General features: G+C 45.5%; 1 protein-coding gene across 1 annotated transcript in view; it reads right to left on the reverse strand.

Moving 5' to 3' along the window:
* LOC149453933 (venom factor-like) overlaps nucleotides 1-17,328 on the reverse strand; it is a 374,515-nt gene that overhangs the window by 143,091 nt on the left and 214,096 nt on the right. The window contains exons 22-24 of the mRNA XM_089687988.1: nucleotides 13,667-13,733; nucleotides 12,043-12,129; nucleotides 5,129-5,332 (exon numbers count right to left, since the gene is read on the reverse strand). Coding sequence (XP_089544114.1) covers nucleotides 5,129-5,332; nucleotides 12,043-12,129; nucleotides 13,667-13,733 — 358 coding nt within the window. The remainder of the gene's footprint in view (nucleotides 1-5,128; nucleotides 5,333-12,042; nucleotides 12,130-13,666; nucleotides 13,734-17,328) is intronic.

The raw sequence follows: 17,328 nt of genomic DNA on the forward strand, positions 1-17,328 counted from the left end.
GAGGAAAAAAAATGGTTGTTGTCATTGCTTAATGTGTGTTAGATGGAATCTGGCTTTAATGTGTTAGTCAAGTACATCTAAATGTGCTAGCACATCTAATATACTGCGGGGCAGCACAGTGGCTAAATGGTTAGCACTTCCGCCTGGCAGCACTAGGGTCATTGGTTCAAATCCCAACCACGGCACCACGTGGTGTCTCCATTACTGCTCCATCAAGAATGGAGACACCCTAAGAAAGGAGTGTGTCATAAAGTGAGCAAACTGAACAGAATCTTAATATAAGCAGCAGAAAGGAAGGGAAATAAACCCCAACCAAAGTCAGAAGTATAGATTTGTAGTTAGATAGATATTGTACTGATAGGCCTTCATGTTAAGCCCTCATGCACACGGGACGTTTTTACAGCGGCTGTTTTTGGCTTTTGGCATTTTTTTCTACAGCCAGTAAACTCTCCATGCACACAGACTGTAATCAGCGTATTTTGGCAGGGGCATTTTTTGGCTGGTAAAAACCCCAGAACTAGTGGGTTTCTAGAGGAGTTTTTTAGCTGTAAAAACGCTCTGACACTGAAAAACATGGCAAAATGGCGTTTTTGGACTTTTTTTGAGCAAAAAAACCCAATTTGCAGTCAGTTATCAGCACTCAGTAACAATACAATACATAGTCTGTGTGAAGAAATTTGTGATGAAGGGTGCAGATATTAGTCAGCTCTGCCAGTACAGACCACTGCAGTGTTAGGACAGCAATCAGTAAGAGAAAAGGCATTATTTGCAGTTTTTCCTAGCATGAATCAGTCACAGACTATATTATGTGAGGTAACCGAACAGCTTGGAAAAACATTTTCTATTTCTGGATGACTGTACCCCTTTGAATGAAGCCAACTCCATAAAGACATAATTTGCTGGGTTTGGTGTGAAGAAACTCTTGTGGCCTGCATGGAGCTCTAACCTGTACCATATTTTTGGATGAACTGGAACACCAATTGTGAGTCAGGTCTTCTCATCTGATATCAGTAACTGACCTCACAAATGCTCTTTAGGCCAAATGGCCACAAATTCCACATGCATAACCCACAATCAGAGGCTGTTATAGCCAAAAAGGGAGGCAAACTCCTTATCAATAGCCATTATTTTGGAGTGGGATGTCCAACAAACTCATATTGGTAAATGACAGGGCACTCCCAAGCCCTTCCACAGCCCAACCTACTTGCTGACTGGTACTATCTAAAGACAAAGCTCTCTCCAGCTTTGGTATGTCAACCAAACTGATCAACTATATGGTCTCTCATCAAACAAAACAATTGGGGACATGGTATACAATGCTTAAAAAATCTTTATTACGGATCCATCAGAATAAACAGAAAAACAATGCACAAGACATGTAAATGCGTTTCAGCCCTGGAAATCTTTAGTCATAAATGACTAAAGCCAACCAGGGCTGAAATGCATCAACATGTCTTATCCATTGGATTCCCCTTTGCCTGATAGTTTATGCGGCTGTGGTGTGAGCACAGGTACAGCCATTTCATCATTATTCCAACGTGGAAGGGTTGCAGCATCACACTTCTACATTACGGATTTTGGATATAGTCTCTTACCCCTGATTGCTGCACAGGACTGTGAAGTCATAACAGCTACACAACCAGTCCTTGCCTATCTTGTCAATGATCCTCACAATTTAGCTGTGCTCATGCCAATACCCCCCTGCCTGATTAATAGGTTCATTTCCTAGCCCAAGGCTCCAAGCACTCCTGTTCCTCTGGTTATCGATTCTGGCTTGTATTTTGACCACGATTGCTTGACCTTATCCCTATTTTTCAAATTGTCAACTTTGTACCATGCTCTGGCTCTTTCCCTGCTCAGCTGCCATTTGCACAGGTGTGCTGGATGTCTACAACCTGGTACACTCACCAGGAAAGTCCATCACACCTTGCGAGGTGCTCTGGTGAAATCCTGGTGTTGTGCACTTAAACTCTGTGCCTCTACCCTTTTTATGCAAGAACACAATTCCCAATGTACACATTCCTGAAAGTGGCTGTAAAGTAAGTGGGTGCTGAAGTGACCACCAGTTGGAGACTGGTCTTACTCCGAGGATGTGTCAACAGGACCAGGATATATCACCAAGATATGCATTCCTGTTCCTTTTGTTACCAATTTTGGCTTGTATTTTGACCAAACTTGTTTGCTTGACCTTGTCCTCTTTCCTGGAATTACCTGTCAACTTTGTACCTTGCTCTGGTTCATTCCCTGCTGAGCTGCCATCTGCACAGGTGTGTCTGAGAGCCACAATCTGGTACATTCACCAGAAAAGTCTATCACACCTTGTCTGGTGCTCTGGTGAAGTTCTGGTGGTGTGCACTTAAACTCTGTATCTCAACCATTTTTATTCCAGAATACTATTCCCAATGAACACGTTCCTGAAAGTGGCTGTAAAGTAAGTGGGTGCTGAAGCGACCACCTGTTGGATACTGGACCGACTCTAAGGATATGCCACCAGGACCAACAGAGCAAAATATGTCACCAGCATCAGCTCTCTAAAACTAAACCTGTTTCTGGAGGAAATGCCATTTTTAGCATCACTGGAAGCTAATGAGTGCAGCTTGTCTTTTTCTACCAAAAGCTCATACAGAGGTTATAGTCAGGTGTTCATAAACGTTTGGCAATATGGTGTTGAAAAAAAGTGTAAAAGTTAAATAAACCTTTTAATTATGTGAAAAGGTGCTTGCTACCAGCACTCAAATGCCCTAAGAATGTGACGCTGCCCTCCTATAGTAATATAAACTTACCATCACTGCAAAATAAAATAAAAAGGCGTATATAGGCGCTACAACAATAACCCCACCAATTTGATAAACACAAAGTCTCTGAATAAAGTCCAATGTATCACTGTGCAAAAAATCTTCAGTGCTTCTTATAAATAAATCTTGTAACAGTGCCACCAGATTCCACGCCACTGTGAGAGGTGCACACTCACTGACACTCCTGTGACCTTTATATGACTAAAGGTCATAGAACGCTGCAGATTATAGGTGTTCTTGCAAAATAATAGCCATCTACATCACTTCCTCCATAGCCTTCTTTGTTGCTGGAATATCCCTCCAGAGATTAACCATACTGTACCACCAAACCAGAGAAAAAACTATAGTGTAGTATTTCTTTATTCACGTAAAAAGTGTATAAATGTAAATTATTGCCCACAATCGGCACAATTGTAAACAGCCTATACTAGGTAGCTATCCCTCCCATGATCCACGTGCATTCTACCAACCGGAAGGTACAAACTGGACGTGACATCACCGGAACCAGATATGACAAATCTCAAGGGCCTCAACTAATTTTGTTAATCACGTCTTCAGGAAGCTTCACTATTATTATTATTATTATACAGGATTTATATTATTATTATTATACAGGATTTATATATTATTATTATACAGGATTTATATATTATTATTATTATATAGGATTTATATAGCGCCAACAGTTTGCTCAGCGCTTTACAATATAACGGGAGACAATACAGCAACAATACAGTTCAATACAAGAGGGATAGGAGGGCCCTGATCTTTGGAGCTTACAATCTAGGAGGGAGGGGCTACTGGTACAAAAGGTAGTAACTGTGGGGGACGGACTTGTTGGAAGAGTAGAAGATTCCATTATTAGCTGAGGGCAGGATAGGCTTCCCTGAAGAGATAGGTTTTCATAGATCGCCTAAAAGTGACCAGAGTAGGCGATAGTCTGATAAGTTGGGGTAGAGAGTTCCAGAGGATGGGGAAGCTCTAGAGACGAGCATGGGAGGAGGAGACAAGGGAGCTAGAGAGTAGGAGGTCTTGCGAGGAGCAGAGAGTACGGTTTGGGTGATATTTAGAGACAAGTTCGTTGATGTAATTTGGGGCAGAGTTAGAAATGGCTTTATATGTTATTGTTAAGGTTTTGAATTTTATCCGTTGGGCAATGGGAAGCCAGTGGAGGGTTTGCAGAGAGGGATGGAGGACACTGAGTGGAGGCCAGTGGAGGGATTGGCAGAGAGGGGTGGAGGACACTGAATGGAGGCCAGTGGAGGGATTGGCAGAGAGGGGTGGAGGACACTGAGTGGAGGCCAGTGGAGGGATTGGCAGAGAGGGGTGGAGGGCACTGAGTGGAGGCCAGTGGAGGGATTGGCAGAGAGGGATGGAGGACAGTGGAGGGATTGGCAGAGAGGGGTGGAGGACACTGAATGGAGGCCAGTGGAGGGATTGGCAGAGAGGGGTGGAAGACACTGAGTGGAGGACACTGGAGGGATTGGCAGAGAGGTGTGGAGGACACTGAGTGGAGGACATTGGAGGGATTGGCAAGGGGGATGGCAGATACATTACGGCTAGTAAGGTGGATGAGTCTGGCAGCAGCATTCATGATAGACTGAAGAGGGGATAGCCTGCGATGAGGTCGGCCAATGAGGAGGGAGTTACAATAGTCAAGGTGAGATATAACAAGGGAGGCAATAAGTTGCTTAGTGGTTTCCGAGGTTAGGAATGGGCGTATCTTATTCAATATATACTACACTGGAGTTTTTTCTCTCTTGGTGGTATGGTTAATCTCTGGAGGAATATTCCAGTATCAAAGAAGGCTATGGAGGAAGTGATTCAGATGGCCATTATTTTGGAATAACACCTATAATCTGAAGCATTCTTTCATCTTCAGTCATATAAAGGTCACAGGAGTATTGGAAAGTAAACTTTTTACTTTACAATGCTAAGCACAGGTTTACCTAAAGAATGCGAACTATAGTCTTTTACCAAAAGAATAACCACAGTGTAAAAGAAGCAAGACTTAAACAGGCATGCTTCCAACATTTAAATATAAATAGGTACTCATGTACAACAGAAAGACTGGACCCAACTACATAGCATTTAGCGGTTGGTGCGCCATGCAGATGTAGAAGTGAGATTTTAGATGGCACTGTTCTACAAAGGAAGGAGTATTGGTTTATCAGGTACCTTCTTCTCCAAACCAGCAGCTGACCATGTGGACATTCCCCCTATAAGCCTAAATTCGATTTCCATTATAAATTCAATACATAGACAAACGTAAAGTAATTACATTATGTATATGCATTTTATATACCTTCCAGAGGATGGCTAGCTCTGTTTACCTGTCTGCATAAGGCTTATAGCCTCTGCCCTGCGTTGAAGTCCAACTTTGTCCCACTGGTTTGTTTTGTCCAGGAACAGGGTGGCAATAACAAGTGGTGCCAATTTCATCATATTTTGTTCCGCACAACCAGTTGGGAGAATGATCATATGATTTAGATTCTTGCCATCGATGGATTTTTCTACAAAATCAGCAATTGGAGATCCTAGAATAAAATGACAAAACACATCATGTAAAACTTATATAAGCGTGATTCTTGTGAGCTACTATGGTGTATTTTATCATTTCTCAAATAAAAAAATTAATTGAAATTAAAATTACAAAACTATTTATTTACTGAATAGTAAAATGAATCAATATATGATCATTAAGATTGTGTACTTAATTATACATACTAATGTGTGTGCTGTGAAATATTAAATTAAATATGTGGGTCACTTTCACCATACACATACTCATACTTGTGTGTAACTTTTATACACATAATAATATTTCACGGATTGTGGAAAAAGGCATGGATTTGCAAGAGGATCACGAATGTTATAAAAATGTATTGTTTAAGATATATATAATTTTGAATTTTATATGGTATATATATATATTTTTTTTTGGGAGCATATTCATTTTTATTTTATATTAGTGGAGCGCAACATGTTTTTGTATTTTTTACATCATGTAAAACTAATTTTTTTTTCTTTGTTTTTTTTTTACAACTTGCTGGGAGGAACTGGCACTGAGTCTGAGTAGTCTCCACGCTGTGACATAGTCCTGCGGGAGGGAGAAGCAGGAAAGCAGAAACTGCATTGTCTTGCAACTGCTACCCATGCTTGAGGTGCCATTAAGAATATTTTGTGCTAGACAAATGTGCAAAATTGCACAAAAAAACTGTGACATGACACATCAGTGTGCATGCGGACTTACGGTTAAGTGATAGGGTTAGGCAGGGCTTTTTTTCTCAGAATATCAACTTCCACCCCTTACTCAATTGGCATTAAGAGGTTTTGGCATGTTTTTCATGTATTTCCCAGAACACAAAGGTGTGAATTGGGTCTAATAGTTAGGCTCTTTTTGCTTAACCTGTCACCCTAACCCTTAACTGTTTCACAACACCTAATACCCCTAATCCAGACACTTACCCTAAACCCTTACAGATGATCTTTACCTTCTTTTTGCACCTCATTTAACCATTTCAGCTGTGTAGGTTTTACCCCCTACATGACTAGGCCATTTTTTTATATTCATCACTGCGTTACTTTAACTGGCAATTTGCACAGTCATGCGATGCTGTACCCAAATGTAGTACATTGCGTGCGTGCGGTCGCAAAGTGGTTAATATTAGTGTTTACCCCTGATTTTCATAAATTTCTTACAATTTATTTATTTTGTACATGCCTTTCTGTCTTCTGCTCACTGCCCACAGACTCCTGAGATATGAACCCCATATGTCCTAGGAGCAGTGGCGGACTGACCATTTAGGCACTCGGGCACTGCCCGAGGGCCCAGGGTCAGTAGGGGGCCCCATGAGATGCCACTGGTACATCTCATAGGCTTTTTTGGGTGTGGTTTGAGTGTGGGCAAGGACACAGGGGCCCCATGATTTCCTATTGCCCAGGGGCCCCATGAATTGTCAGTCCGTCCCTGCCTAGGAGTCTACTAGCAACTCATGGATGCTCATGCACTGCCAATCCCATGCATGCAACCCCAACGCTTTACCCAAGATTCATATTGTTTACACATTGCCAAAGTAATAACAGCACATAAATATTTGAATTCTATGGGTGGAGCACAAGGTGTACACACATGGCATTTGTGGTTTGGGATTGAAGAGGCACTAGGTAACATTAACCTGCATAGAATGGTGAATAGGTTTTTACAATTCAAATATATATTAATATTTTTAATTGTGTCTTTTTTAAATTTTCAGGTGTGGGGTGAAGTTCCTCTTTAAGAAAGCCCTTATCACTTTCCCACACCGCCTCAACATGTAAAGTAGATTTAAACTCTTACTGTCAAGAGAAGTATGGGTCTCCTAAAAAAAAAAATTACACTCACCTAGGTGGATGCAGTATCTGTTCCCCACCACCGTTACACTGAGAACTGATTGTTCTTAGTCAGCCAGTGGCTGACAGAACTAAGCAAACTGCACTCCTGTGATCCATAGGTGAAATAGTAGGGCCAAAAAAGCTTTGAGCTTTGACTAGACTTCTCCTTTAAAGTCTATTGAGCCATAACTGTATGACTCTGGAGACTTTGCACACGTTTTGTTCTGATGCATTGGGAATGTAATTAGCTGATTTAAACTAAAAGGTCAGTGGGACTTTAACCCTTTTTGCTGCTGCATACGTATCCTGTCTTCCACGAAGACACTCTTGGGTGATATTATGCACTCTCCAAGCCATAATAAAGTAATTCTGAGATATCATGGCCAGAAGAAACTGCTGTGAGACCATTCCCAACCAAGGTTCTATGGAACCCTAGCTTTTCTCCAGAGGTACCTTACAGCTATGGCTGATTAATCTCCTGTCTGATGGTGTCTTCATGGTTTCAGGACCAAGCCAGTGCTATGACACCAGTGATCTTTTTTAGCTGTCTTTAAGGGTGTCATTCTGACCACCACTATAAGGTTTGCATTCTTCCTACTGACCACCAATGAAAGGGGAATGTACCCTATTGACCCCCAGTGAATTAAATTTAGTTCCCTGAGGGTTCCCAGTGACCTTAAAATTATATTAGGGGTTCTTCTGGGGTAAAAAGGTTGAGAAAGGCTGCCTTAGAGTGCTAAGTAGGAATAAATCTATCTCCTACATAGATTCATTATAGAGCCGGAAGCCTGATTCTGGGAAATCATCAAGTTCCCACAGTGGCATTAGTTAATTGCCCAAATTCTTTAGTGAACACAGCAACAAAGGAGAAGACTTTCCTATTGAATAAATGAAGCAATTAAAGAGACACTGTCATGAGAGATTAATGGAGGCTGTCATTATTAAGAATGCTAGTTCCCTGTCTGTCAATCTGATGCTCTGACTTCAACTGTTGTTTCTGTTGCTGACCAGGAGCAAGTACAGAGATACCGCAACCTTAACCCTGCCCCACTCCACTCTGCAGCTGATCAACTCCATGACAGCATCCTCCCCCTGTCCTGCCCCGACTTGGCTATGACTGCCTACAACAACACGCTGTCAACAGCCCTTGACTCACTAGCGCCTTTAACCACACGCAACACCAGACTCCGACCGCTCCAGCCCTGGCAGACTGATCACACCAAAACCCTCAAATGACACAGTCGTGCCCTGGAGCGACTATGGCACAAAACCAAATCCCAACAAGCCTTCACCCGCTACAAATCTGCCTTCCACACCTACACCTCCTCCCTCCACGCAGCCAAACAAGCCTACTTCCTGACCCTCATCAAGACCCTCTCCTCCAATCCTTGCCGACTCTTCTCCACCTTCAAATCTCTACTCTCTCCACCCCCACCTCCACCCAGCACCTCACTCACCGCCCTTGAGATTGCCAATCACTTCAAAAACAAGATTGACACAATTCGCAAGGACATTGCCGCAACTCACACGCCCTCTCAACCCGTCCCCTCTCATACAGCTACCCCCTCATCCCTCCTCCCCCTCGACATAACCCGCAGGGACTTCGTCGCTGCTCAAACTCCCTCCAACCCCGTTCCCCCTCACTCAGCTACCCCCTCATCACCCCTCTCCCACGGCCCCCCCACTGCTCTGACCTCCACTTCCACCCCACCCTACATTCCTCATACTGAAGCCCCCCCAACACTTTGCACCTTTGACCTTGCTACCATCGAGGAAGTCTCCAAGATCCTTTCTGATGCCCGCCTCACCACCTGCCCCCTCGACCCTATCCCCTCACAACTCCTACGACCTCCCTCCCCCTCCATCCTACGCTCCCTCACCCACATCTTCAATCTCTCCCTCTCCTCAGGCATTTTCCCCTCCCCTCTGAAACATGCACACATCACCCCCATACTTAAAAAGCCCTCCCTGGACCCCAATGACCCGAACAACCTCAGACCCATCTCCCTGCTCCCATTTATATCTAAACTCCTCGAGCGCCTCATCTACACCCGCCTATGCTCTCACGTCCACGACAACCACCTCCTCGATCCCCTACAGTTCTGGCTTCCATCCCCTACACTCCGCCGAAACCGCCTTACTCAAACTCTCCAACGACCTGCTAACCGCCACAGCTAATGGCCACTATTCAGTGCTCCTACTCCTTGACCTTTCTGTGGCCTTCGACACAGTCGACCACCCCCTCCTCCTCAAAAAACTACACTCCCTCAGCCTCAGAGATTCTGCTCTCTCTTGGCTCTCATCCTACCTGTCACAACGCTCTTTCAGTGTTACCTATAATGCTACCACCTCCCTCTCACTCCCCCTCTCTGTTGGGGTCCCTCAAGGCTCTGTCCTTGGGCCCCTTCTCTTCTCCATCTACACCTCCTCCCTTGGCCAACTCATACACTCTCACGGCTTCAACTACCACCTCTATGCCGACGACACACAAACCTATCTCTCAACCCCCCACCTCACCCCCTCGGTCTCCGCCCGAATCACACACCTACTGAGCGACATATCAGACTAGATGTCGCTCCACTTCCTTAAACTGAACCTCTCCAAAACCGAGTTTCTTGTCTTCCCCCCAGCCCGGACACCACCCCCCCATTGACTTCTCCGTCACATCCAACAACGCCACCATCAAACCCGCCCCGCAGGCCAGAGTACTTGGTGTCATTCTGGACTCCAACCTATCCTTCCAGCCCCAAGTCCAATCTTTAACTAACTCATGCAGACTCCACCTCTGCAACATCGCCAAAATACGCACGTTCCTAACCCCAGAAACCACTAAACAGCTCATACACTCCCTCATCATATCACGACTCGACTACTGCAACTCCCTCCTCACTGGCCTGTCTCGCCGCTGGCTATCCCTGCTTCAGTCGATCCTGAATACGGCTGCCAGACTCATTCACCTTTCCAACCGCTCCATTTCCGCCACCCCCCTCTGCCAATCCCTCCACTGGCTTCCGATTGCGCAACGGATCAAATTCAAAATCCTAACACTGACGTACAAAGCTGTCCACCATACTGCCCCGAACTACATCACTGACCTAATATCCAAGTACCGCCCAGCACGCACACTCCGCTCCTCACAAGACCTCCTTCTCTCTAGTTCCCTGGTCTCCTCCTCCCATGCCCGCCTCCAGGACTTCTCCAGGGTGTCACCCATCCTCTGGAACTCCCTGCCCCAACCCATCAGATTATCACCTACTCTCCTCTCCTTTAGGCGCACCCTGAAAACCCATCTCTTCAGGGAAGCCTACCTCACCCCCTGCTAACTTGCAGACCTCCTCCACTCTTCCTACCACTCCATCCCCCACAGCTATCTCCTCTTGTACCACTATCCCCTCCCTCCTAGATTGTAAGCTCGAAAGAGCAGGGCCCTCGATCCCCTCATGTTTTGCATTGTATTGGTATTGTTCTGTCACATGCTCTGTCCCCTTTTGTAATGTACAGCGCTGAGTGAACTATTGGCGCTTTATAAATACTGTATAATAATAATACTAGACCTGGCTCTTTTCTGATGCTCATATGCAACATCTTTGTTCTGGGACTGTGCCTTAAACATACTTAAGTCAAGACTAGCCAGGCATCTAGCATTTTCAGAAATGCAATGGCAGCCCTTATAGTGAAGCTGCAGCCATGAGCTTTTTCAGTATCCGCTTTCACCACCCCCCTCCACTGCCACCTGCAGTGGTCCCTGGGCTCTCCCTTTCCTCCAGGGATCATAGTAAACGTCTCCAGTGGGTGAAGGAGATCAAGGAATATCTGTTCCCAGATTTCCTCTGTGGGTAATGAAGCCAAAAGCAAAAAGCATTTCACCAATTCCCTGGTTACAATAGTCAGTGAAGCAGCTAATCAAGAATGATCTGTGCTTGATCAGCTGCAGTGGAGGGCAGCGGAAACATTAGGGATCTATTAGATCCCTGATATCTCCATAAAATGAACTGTAATCCGCCTACACTATCAAATAGGAACTTGTTAGTCTTTTTGTGATGGCAATAAAGTTGTTTAAAAAAAACATGTTAAATATTTAAAATAAATTAAAATAATTTTAAAAAATGTGAAAGCACCCTGGCTGCTCTGCACAATGCAAATGCACTTGTATGTAAACAGCAATTGTGCCGCATGTGCAAGACATTGCTGAGAACATCAGAGTGAGAGCAATAATTCTAGGGCCAGAATTCATAGTTAAAGTGGAACTAAACCATCCATTTCCTACATCCAAGAAAGCTGCCATCTTAGCTTCTGTTTAATGTGAAGTTGCTCTGGAGCTGCACGTGATCAGCTATGACACCAGCCATTTGATGGCTTGACTGTTATGCCGAGAGCTGACATAGCTACACTAGTTACTACAACTGCAATATAACTGTTTTGGGAAACAATTAAATTGTTGGGATTAGCTCTGCTTTAATTTCAAACTGATGATCTGTAAAGGCTTTTAAAAGCCTGTCTATGGACAATTTTGGAGGCTTGACATATTTGGTATCTATTTACTCAACACAATCCTATCTTTTATAATTTCTATCAATATCTTTTATATTTTATATAAAAAAAAAGTTGGGCATTACAGTATATTGTGATTGTATCCACTAAAATGTATTTTAGTGTATTCTTTAATGAAAATATACATTTGATAAACAGATGTACTAAAAAGTGTGACAACAAATTGCAACTGCCATTTTATTTTGCAGAGCCCCTGCTTTCTAAGTACTTTTCAAGCAAATAATGCTGATTTGAAAATGTGTGTTAAAAATTAAAACAATTGCCCCAGACAAGAAGTGGTTAAAGTAGCCCCACCTAGAAAAATTGTTGGTAGATATATAACCTGTTACATCGATGTAGAGTGTAATAGTCGACTTTGGAGCAATCTTCTTATTCTTGAGTGATTTGACATTCACTACCTGCTCATCATCTACAAAGGCAAAGAGCAAAAGTCAGTGTACAGTACATTTACCATATTCATGGGGGGTCATGGTGTAGGCGGCTGGCCAATCACTGCAGAAACCATTATAAAACAAACTGATCTTCCTAAATCCAGGTGAACTTACCCTTTAAATAATTGTTTTTTTTTGTACCCAGCATTAAGCTTCCATGAGTGGATAAGTTTTGGTTATTAAGTTCCACTATTATATAGTGTTCAGTATGCCAGTGATAGGTCCTGGATGGGAAGTATGTGTCTCCTTTGTTTGGCTTGTGGTCCTTTTAGGGAGCCATGACAAGAAGCAGTTTGGAGTACTCAGAGATTCTCACCAATGCAGGTTGAGGGGTTTCGGGGGAGTGATCTGTTAAAGGGGGAAGACTGACTTGCAGATTTCCCAGGATTATTAAGCTCACATATGGGTCCAGGAATTCGGAGGCTCAGAAAGATCTTGTTGTGGGAAAGAGCTTCCAACCCTAACTATGGGTATCTTGGACCTGTATGGGTTAACCTCCTTGTGAGAGAGGACTGAAAAGGGCAGGAAGTACATCAGGTGTTGAGTGGAACAAGACATAGCTGAAAGAGGGTTGTTGGCTCTTTGGCTAGTGAGACACTGTTCAGGCTCTTGTGGCATTTCTGGACCACTGGAGCAGACTTGTAGGCCGGTGCAGTCTACAGTCTACACTGCAGGTGGCGCTCATCTGTAGCAGCATTTCAACTGGAGGAGGAAGTTGGTAGAAACTGGGTTTCTCGATGGTTTATTCGGTCCCCTGAAGCAGTAATCCGGTTGGATGTGCTGGATCCAGGTGACTCTGGTGGCCATCTTAGGCCATGCAGAGTCTTTTTAAGTGCTTGCGCCAAAGTTTTAGGCACATTTTGCAAGTGGCAAGTATAGGGACAGGACACCCATCTGTCAAGGACAGCACTAGTGTTAGGGAGAGGTTCCAGAAAAGTAGCGAAAGAGTAGGGCTACCGTCTGCATCTTCAGGAAGCTCCCATTTGGATTAGATCTGACAGGCTGCACTCCATTCTCCATGTCAGATGCTGTCCACAACTCGGGCCTACATGCTGCAAACCCGCTACTTAGGACTGTAAGTGTAGGGTCGGGTGAGCTTTCCCACCAGGCTTGTTGTACTTCTTTACAACTTCTGCAATACATTGTTTTTGGAGATCCAGGACACCATGTTGCACCTACCCAACAGACGGGGACTTTAAACCCTGTTGTGAGACAAATTTGTAGTGGCGGTGAGCCGTAGTTTTTGTTATTTTATGTTTTTGTGTACCAGAGTGATGGACTGTTTTGAAGCTGTTTGTTTCACTTTTTGAAAACTATTTTTACAAAATTGGCTTGCTGGTGATCCAGAACCCCAAAACATCACAAGTGTTGGGAGAACTGCCCTTCTCCTGTTGGTTAGTGACCCTGCCCATTACAATAACTCCATAATGAGCTGGGAAAAGGCAGAGCTGGTGTCTCCATGACCTCACTGATTATTTTTACTTTTTCCAAAAGGGATTACACTGTTGCACTTACTTCTGCCTCTGTGCTCTGGGTCCAGGTCTTCAGACAGTATGGTAACCACTCTACGAACTCCTTCAGGCTGAAATAGAAGGATATTTTAAAGTTGGCAAAAACTGTCTTAGAATAAAACAGCAGAGAAAGGCAGTATGAGTCAACCAGCACATAAATTCAAGATTTGCACATGAATACGCCTTTTTTTTGGTGGGGACTGGCTTCTAAAAGATAGGACCTCAAAGTTCAAAAGCAATTTTATTAATAATTAATATTTTTGCTCTAGGTGACCTCAGCCGTCACTCCAACCATGCCCTCTGCGTGAGAGCATTGCCATAGTGACGATTGAGGCCAGCTAGAGCCCACATTGCTTCCTGGTTGACTCCTAGGGATTGGTAGAGCGGCGTCTACCCTTCCTCACACTCAGCATGTTTCTAGTATGACGCTGCTCCCCTTTCTTTCTCTGCTGGCAGGGTGATTGTACCCCTTGTTCAGCTTAAAGCAGCGCCACAAGTTTGTTTCCTAATATTATTTTTGTGTTACATGACCTAATTAGGCAGAGAATGAAAACATTTTTAAAAACATTTTTTAAAAGGTAATTTTTGTCCCAAGTTTACCCATTGGCATGTGTCAAGATCTCGGCGTCAGACCCCAGACCTTCTCACCAAACTCGTGACCGAAGGACTAGCCGATCTCAATCCGCGATGTCATGTGCGTAACAATGCCACACCCAGCTGCACCCTGCACAACGATTTTCCAGCTAATGGACCACAGATCGATGTACCGGCAGCCTGAGCGATTGTTACTGGGTCAGGTTAATTACGCAATTAACCCTTCACAGTTCAACACTTTCAGAAAGAAAGCCACATGGGGTAGTGAAGGCTGACTCGTCCTGAGCCTCCTGGGTTGGAGATGGTGGCCCATACCCTCTGCTCAGGTCCATGATGGGTAGACAGTGGGCCCCTTCAGGATACTCCATTACCTCATGGCTCCTGGGCAAGGGGTAGAACACAACCACAGGGCTGGCGCTCAGTTTTCCAAGGTCCTCAAAAAGCCTGGTCATCTGATCCTGTTTGAGGACCGAGACTACCGGGGATGCCCAAATTCTAGCTGACCCCTGGATTCCGGACTGCGCCATTCCCTCTGTCTCTTTGGCCCATTCAGCCTGCACCTCCTGGGAGATAAGGCAGGAGGGGGGCATGCATCCTGCTGTCCACCTCCTGAACCACATGGTGAGCTCTCCCCGGGTTTCCCAGAACCCAAACACCATCTATCATAGGCATTGCCAGCAGCCTCAGGACCTGAGTGGAAAGGAGAGTTGATTGGGGCTGAGGACCACAGCCCCCTCTCTGAGATCCAAGGATCAACCCCAATAAGGCCCCTCGCACTCCCCCTCCAGATGTGCTGTCATTGCCTAGGACACATGTTTGTCTGCCTGATGACACACCAATAAGGTCAGATCAAATTACATGCTTTCAGGCTCCCAGCCCCCTGCGGTTAGGCCATTCTTCCTGTCAGGCCTGTGTTTACTCTTCCCAGCAGGGAAGTTCACACCTAGCCAGAGGCTGAAATCCATATGTGAATGGCTTTCCAGTGCTAGCCTGCATGTGGAACTAGAAGGCCCAGCCAGCTGTTTACCCTTCTCAGCAGGGCAACGCATAGCTAGCTGACCTCTGAAGTTCCTCTGTGAATCGCTTTTCAGTGCTGCCTTATGCGTGGAACTACAAGTCCCAGCCGGCTGTTTACCCTTCTCAGCAGGGCAACTCATAGCTAGCTGACCTCTGAAGTTCCTTTGTGAATTGCTTTTCAGTGCTGCCTTATGCGTGGAACTACAAATCCCAGCTGGCTGTTTACACTTTTCAGCAGGGCAACTCATAGCTAGCTGACCTCTGAAGTTCCTTTGTAAATCGCTTTTCAGTGCTGCCTTATGAGTGGAACTACAAGTCCCAGCCAGCTGTCCAGTACCATGCAAGGCCAACAGCTGGGCACTTATCAAGGCATAATCTTCTGAGCCTGGGCAAGGGACAGGCCTATCCAGACCATCCCTTTGCTCAGCCCCCAGAGACTGTACCTCTGCCCCCTTCACAGCACTGTGGGTGACCCCCCACAATGAAAATGCATCATTTGTTTCATCATGAATATCATAATCATTGTTAGCATTACCAACATTATCATCAACATTACTGACATTAACAATATCAGCATCATCATTATCATTATCAACAGTCACGTTGATAATATCAATGACGCAAGAGTTTGATACCTCCCCAGGCAAGGGGATTTCTTCTTGTTCTCCAGCTAATGGAGAATCCTGTAGTCCCACTCCATTCCCAGCCCCCTCCCTCTGTCCATCCGCAGGCTGCCCAGACATTACCCCAATATCTGCACACAGTACCTTGGCTTGTCCAGAGAGTTCCAGGGGGCCCTTCCGGGTATTCTCGGAAGGGGCATAATAAGAAACCAGAGTGCTTAGATCAGCACCCAACAAAACAGGTGTGGGAATTTCATCCAAGACCCCCACCTCCTTCATCCCCCTTCCCGCACCCCAATCTATGAATACCTTTGCACAGGGTATGCGTGAACCGGTCCCCCCAACTCCTGTCAGGGTAAGGAACTTTCCTGGGATGAGGTTCCTTGGCTCGATCAAGGTGACTTCTGCTCCGGTGTCCCGGAAACCAGTTACAAACCAGTTGCCCACAGTGACTGGCTGCAAGTTGGCAGGGGTTACCCGCATCTTCCTGCGGATGAACAGCACGGAAGAAGAGTTGCTGGCCGGCTGGCCAGATGATGTTGTCTGCTTCTGCTCAGGACACTGCGTCCTGAGATGTCCGGCTTTCCCACAGGTGAAACATCTGCGGTTGTCAGGCAGGAATGGCTTGGCTCCAGGGGCTGCAGGTGTGGGTGGAGGGGAAGCTTGACTCACCGACATAGGAGAGGTTGCTAGGGGCGATTTACCTCCTTTCCAGCCGTTCGGAGGAGCCTTGTGATGGTGGACAAAGGTATCTGCCAAATCAGCTGCAACTTTAGTAGATGCTGGCTCTCTCTCCAAGACAAACTGACGTTGGCCGGGCAGATGTGCAAAAGTTGATCTCCTATCATGAGGTCTTCCAAAGAAGGAGTCAGCTTTCAGTCCCTTAGTCCACTGTCGGAATGTGGTGCGTAAGCGACTCGCCACATCCGTGTAAGAGTCCCCAGGTCCCTTTTGCATGGACCTGAACCGCTTGCGGTACACTTCCGGGGTCATCTGGTACTTCCGGATGATGGCTTCTTTTAAAACTTTGTAATCATCGTCTTGCCCCTCTGGCAATTCAACAAATGCGTCCAGGGCCTTGCCTCGTAGCCCTGGTTCAGGTACCGAGCCCATTGTGTTTGGGGCATATGGTACTGATGGCACGTTTTTTCAAATGACAGTAAGTACGTGTCAATGTCACTATCTTTTTCCATCACTGGAAACTTGGTGGCTGTGCCCATAGCCAGAGTGGCGTCCCTGTGCTCTAGGGACCCGGGGTTCTGTACCTGTCACTGGGGCTGGAGCCTTGCCATCTCCAGCTCGTGCCGATAATCAGCTTCCCTCTGCACCGCCTCTCTCTCAGCCTGGCGTTCCGCAACCTCTCTGTCAGCCGCTGCTCGGCATTCCGCAACCTCTCTGTCAGCCGCTGCTCGGTGTTCCTCTCTCTCCGCCG

This window comes from Staurois parvus, unplaced genomic scaffold, assembly GCF_062004578.1.
Source record: "Staurois parvus isolate SC_StPar_1 unplaced genomic scaffold, SC_StPar_1.0 ptg000444l, whole genome shotgun sequence".
NCBI lineage: Eukaryota > Metazoa > Chordata > Amphibia > Anura > Ranidae > Staurois > Staurois parvus.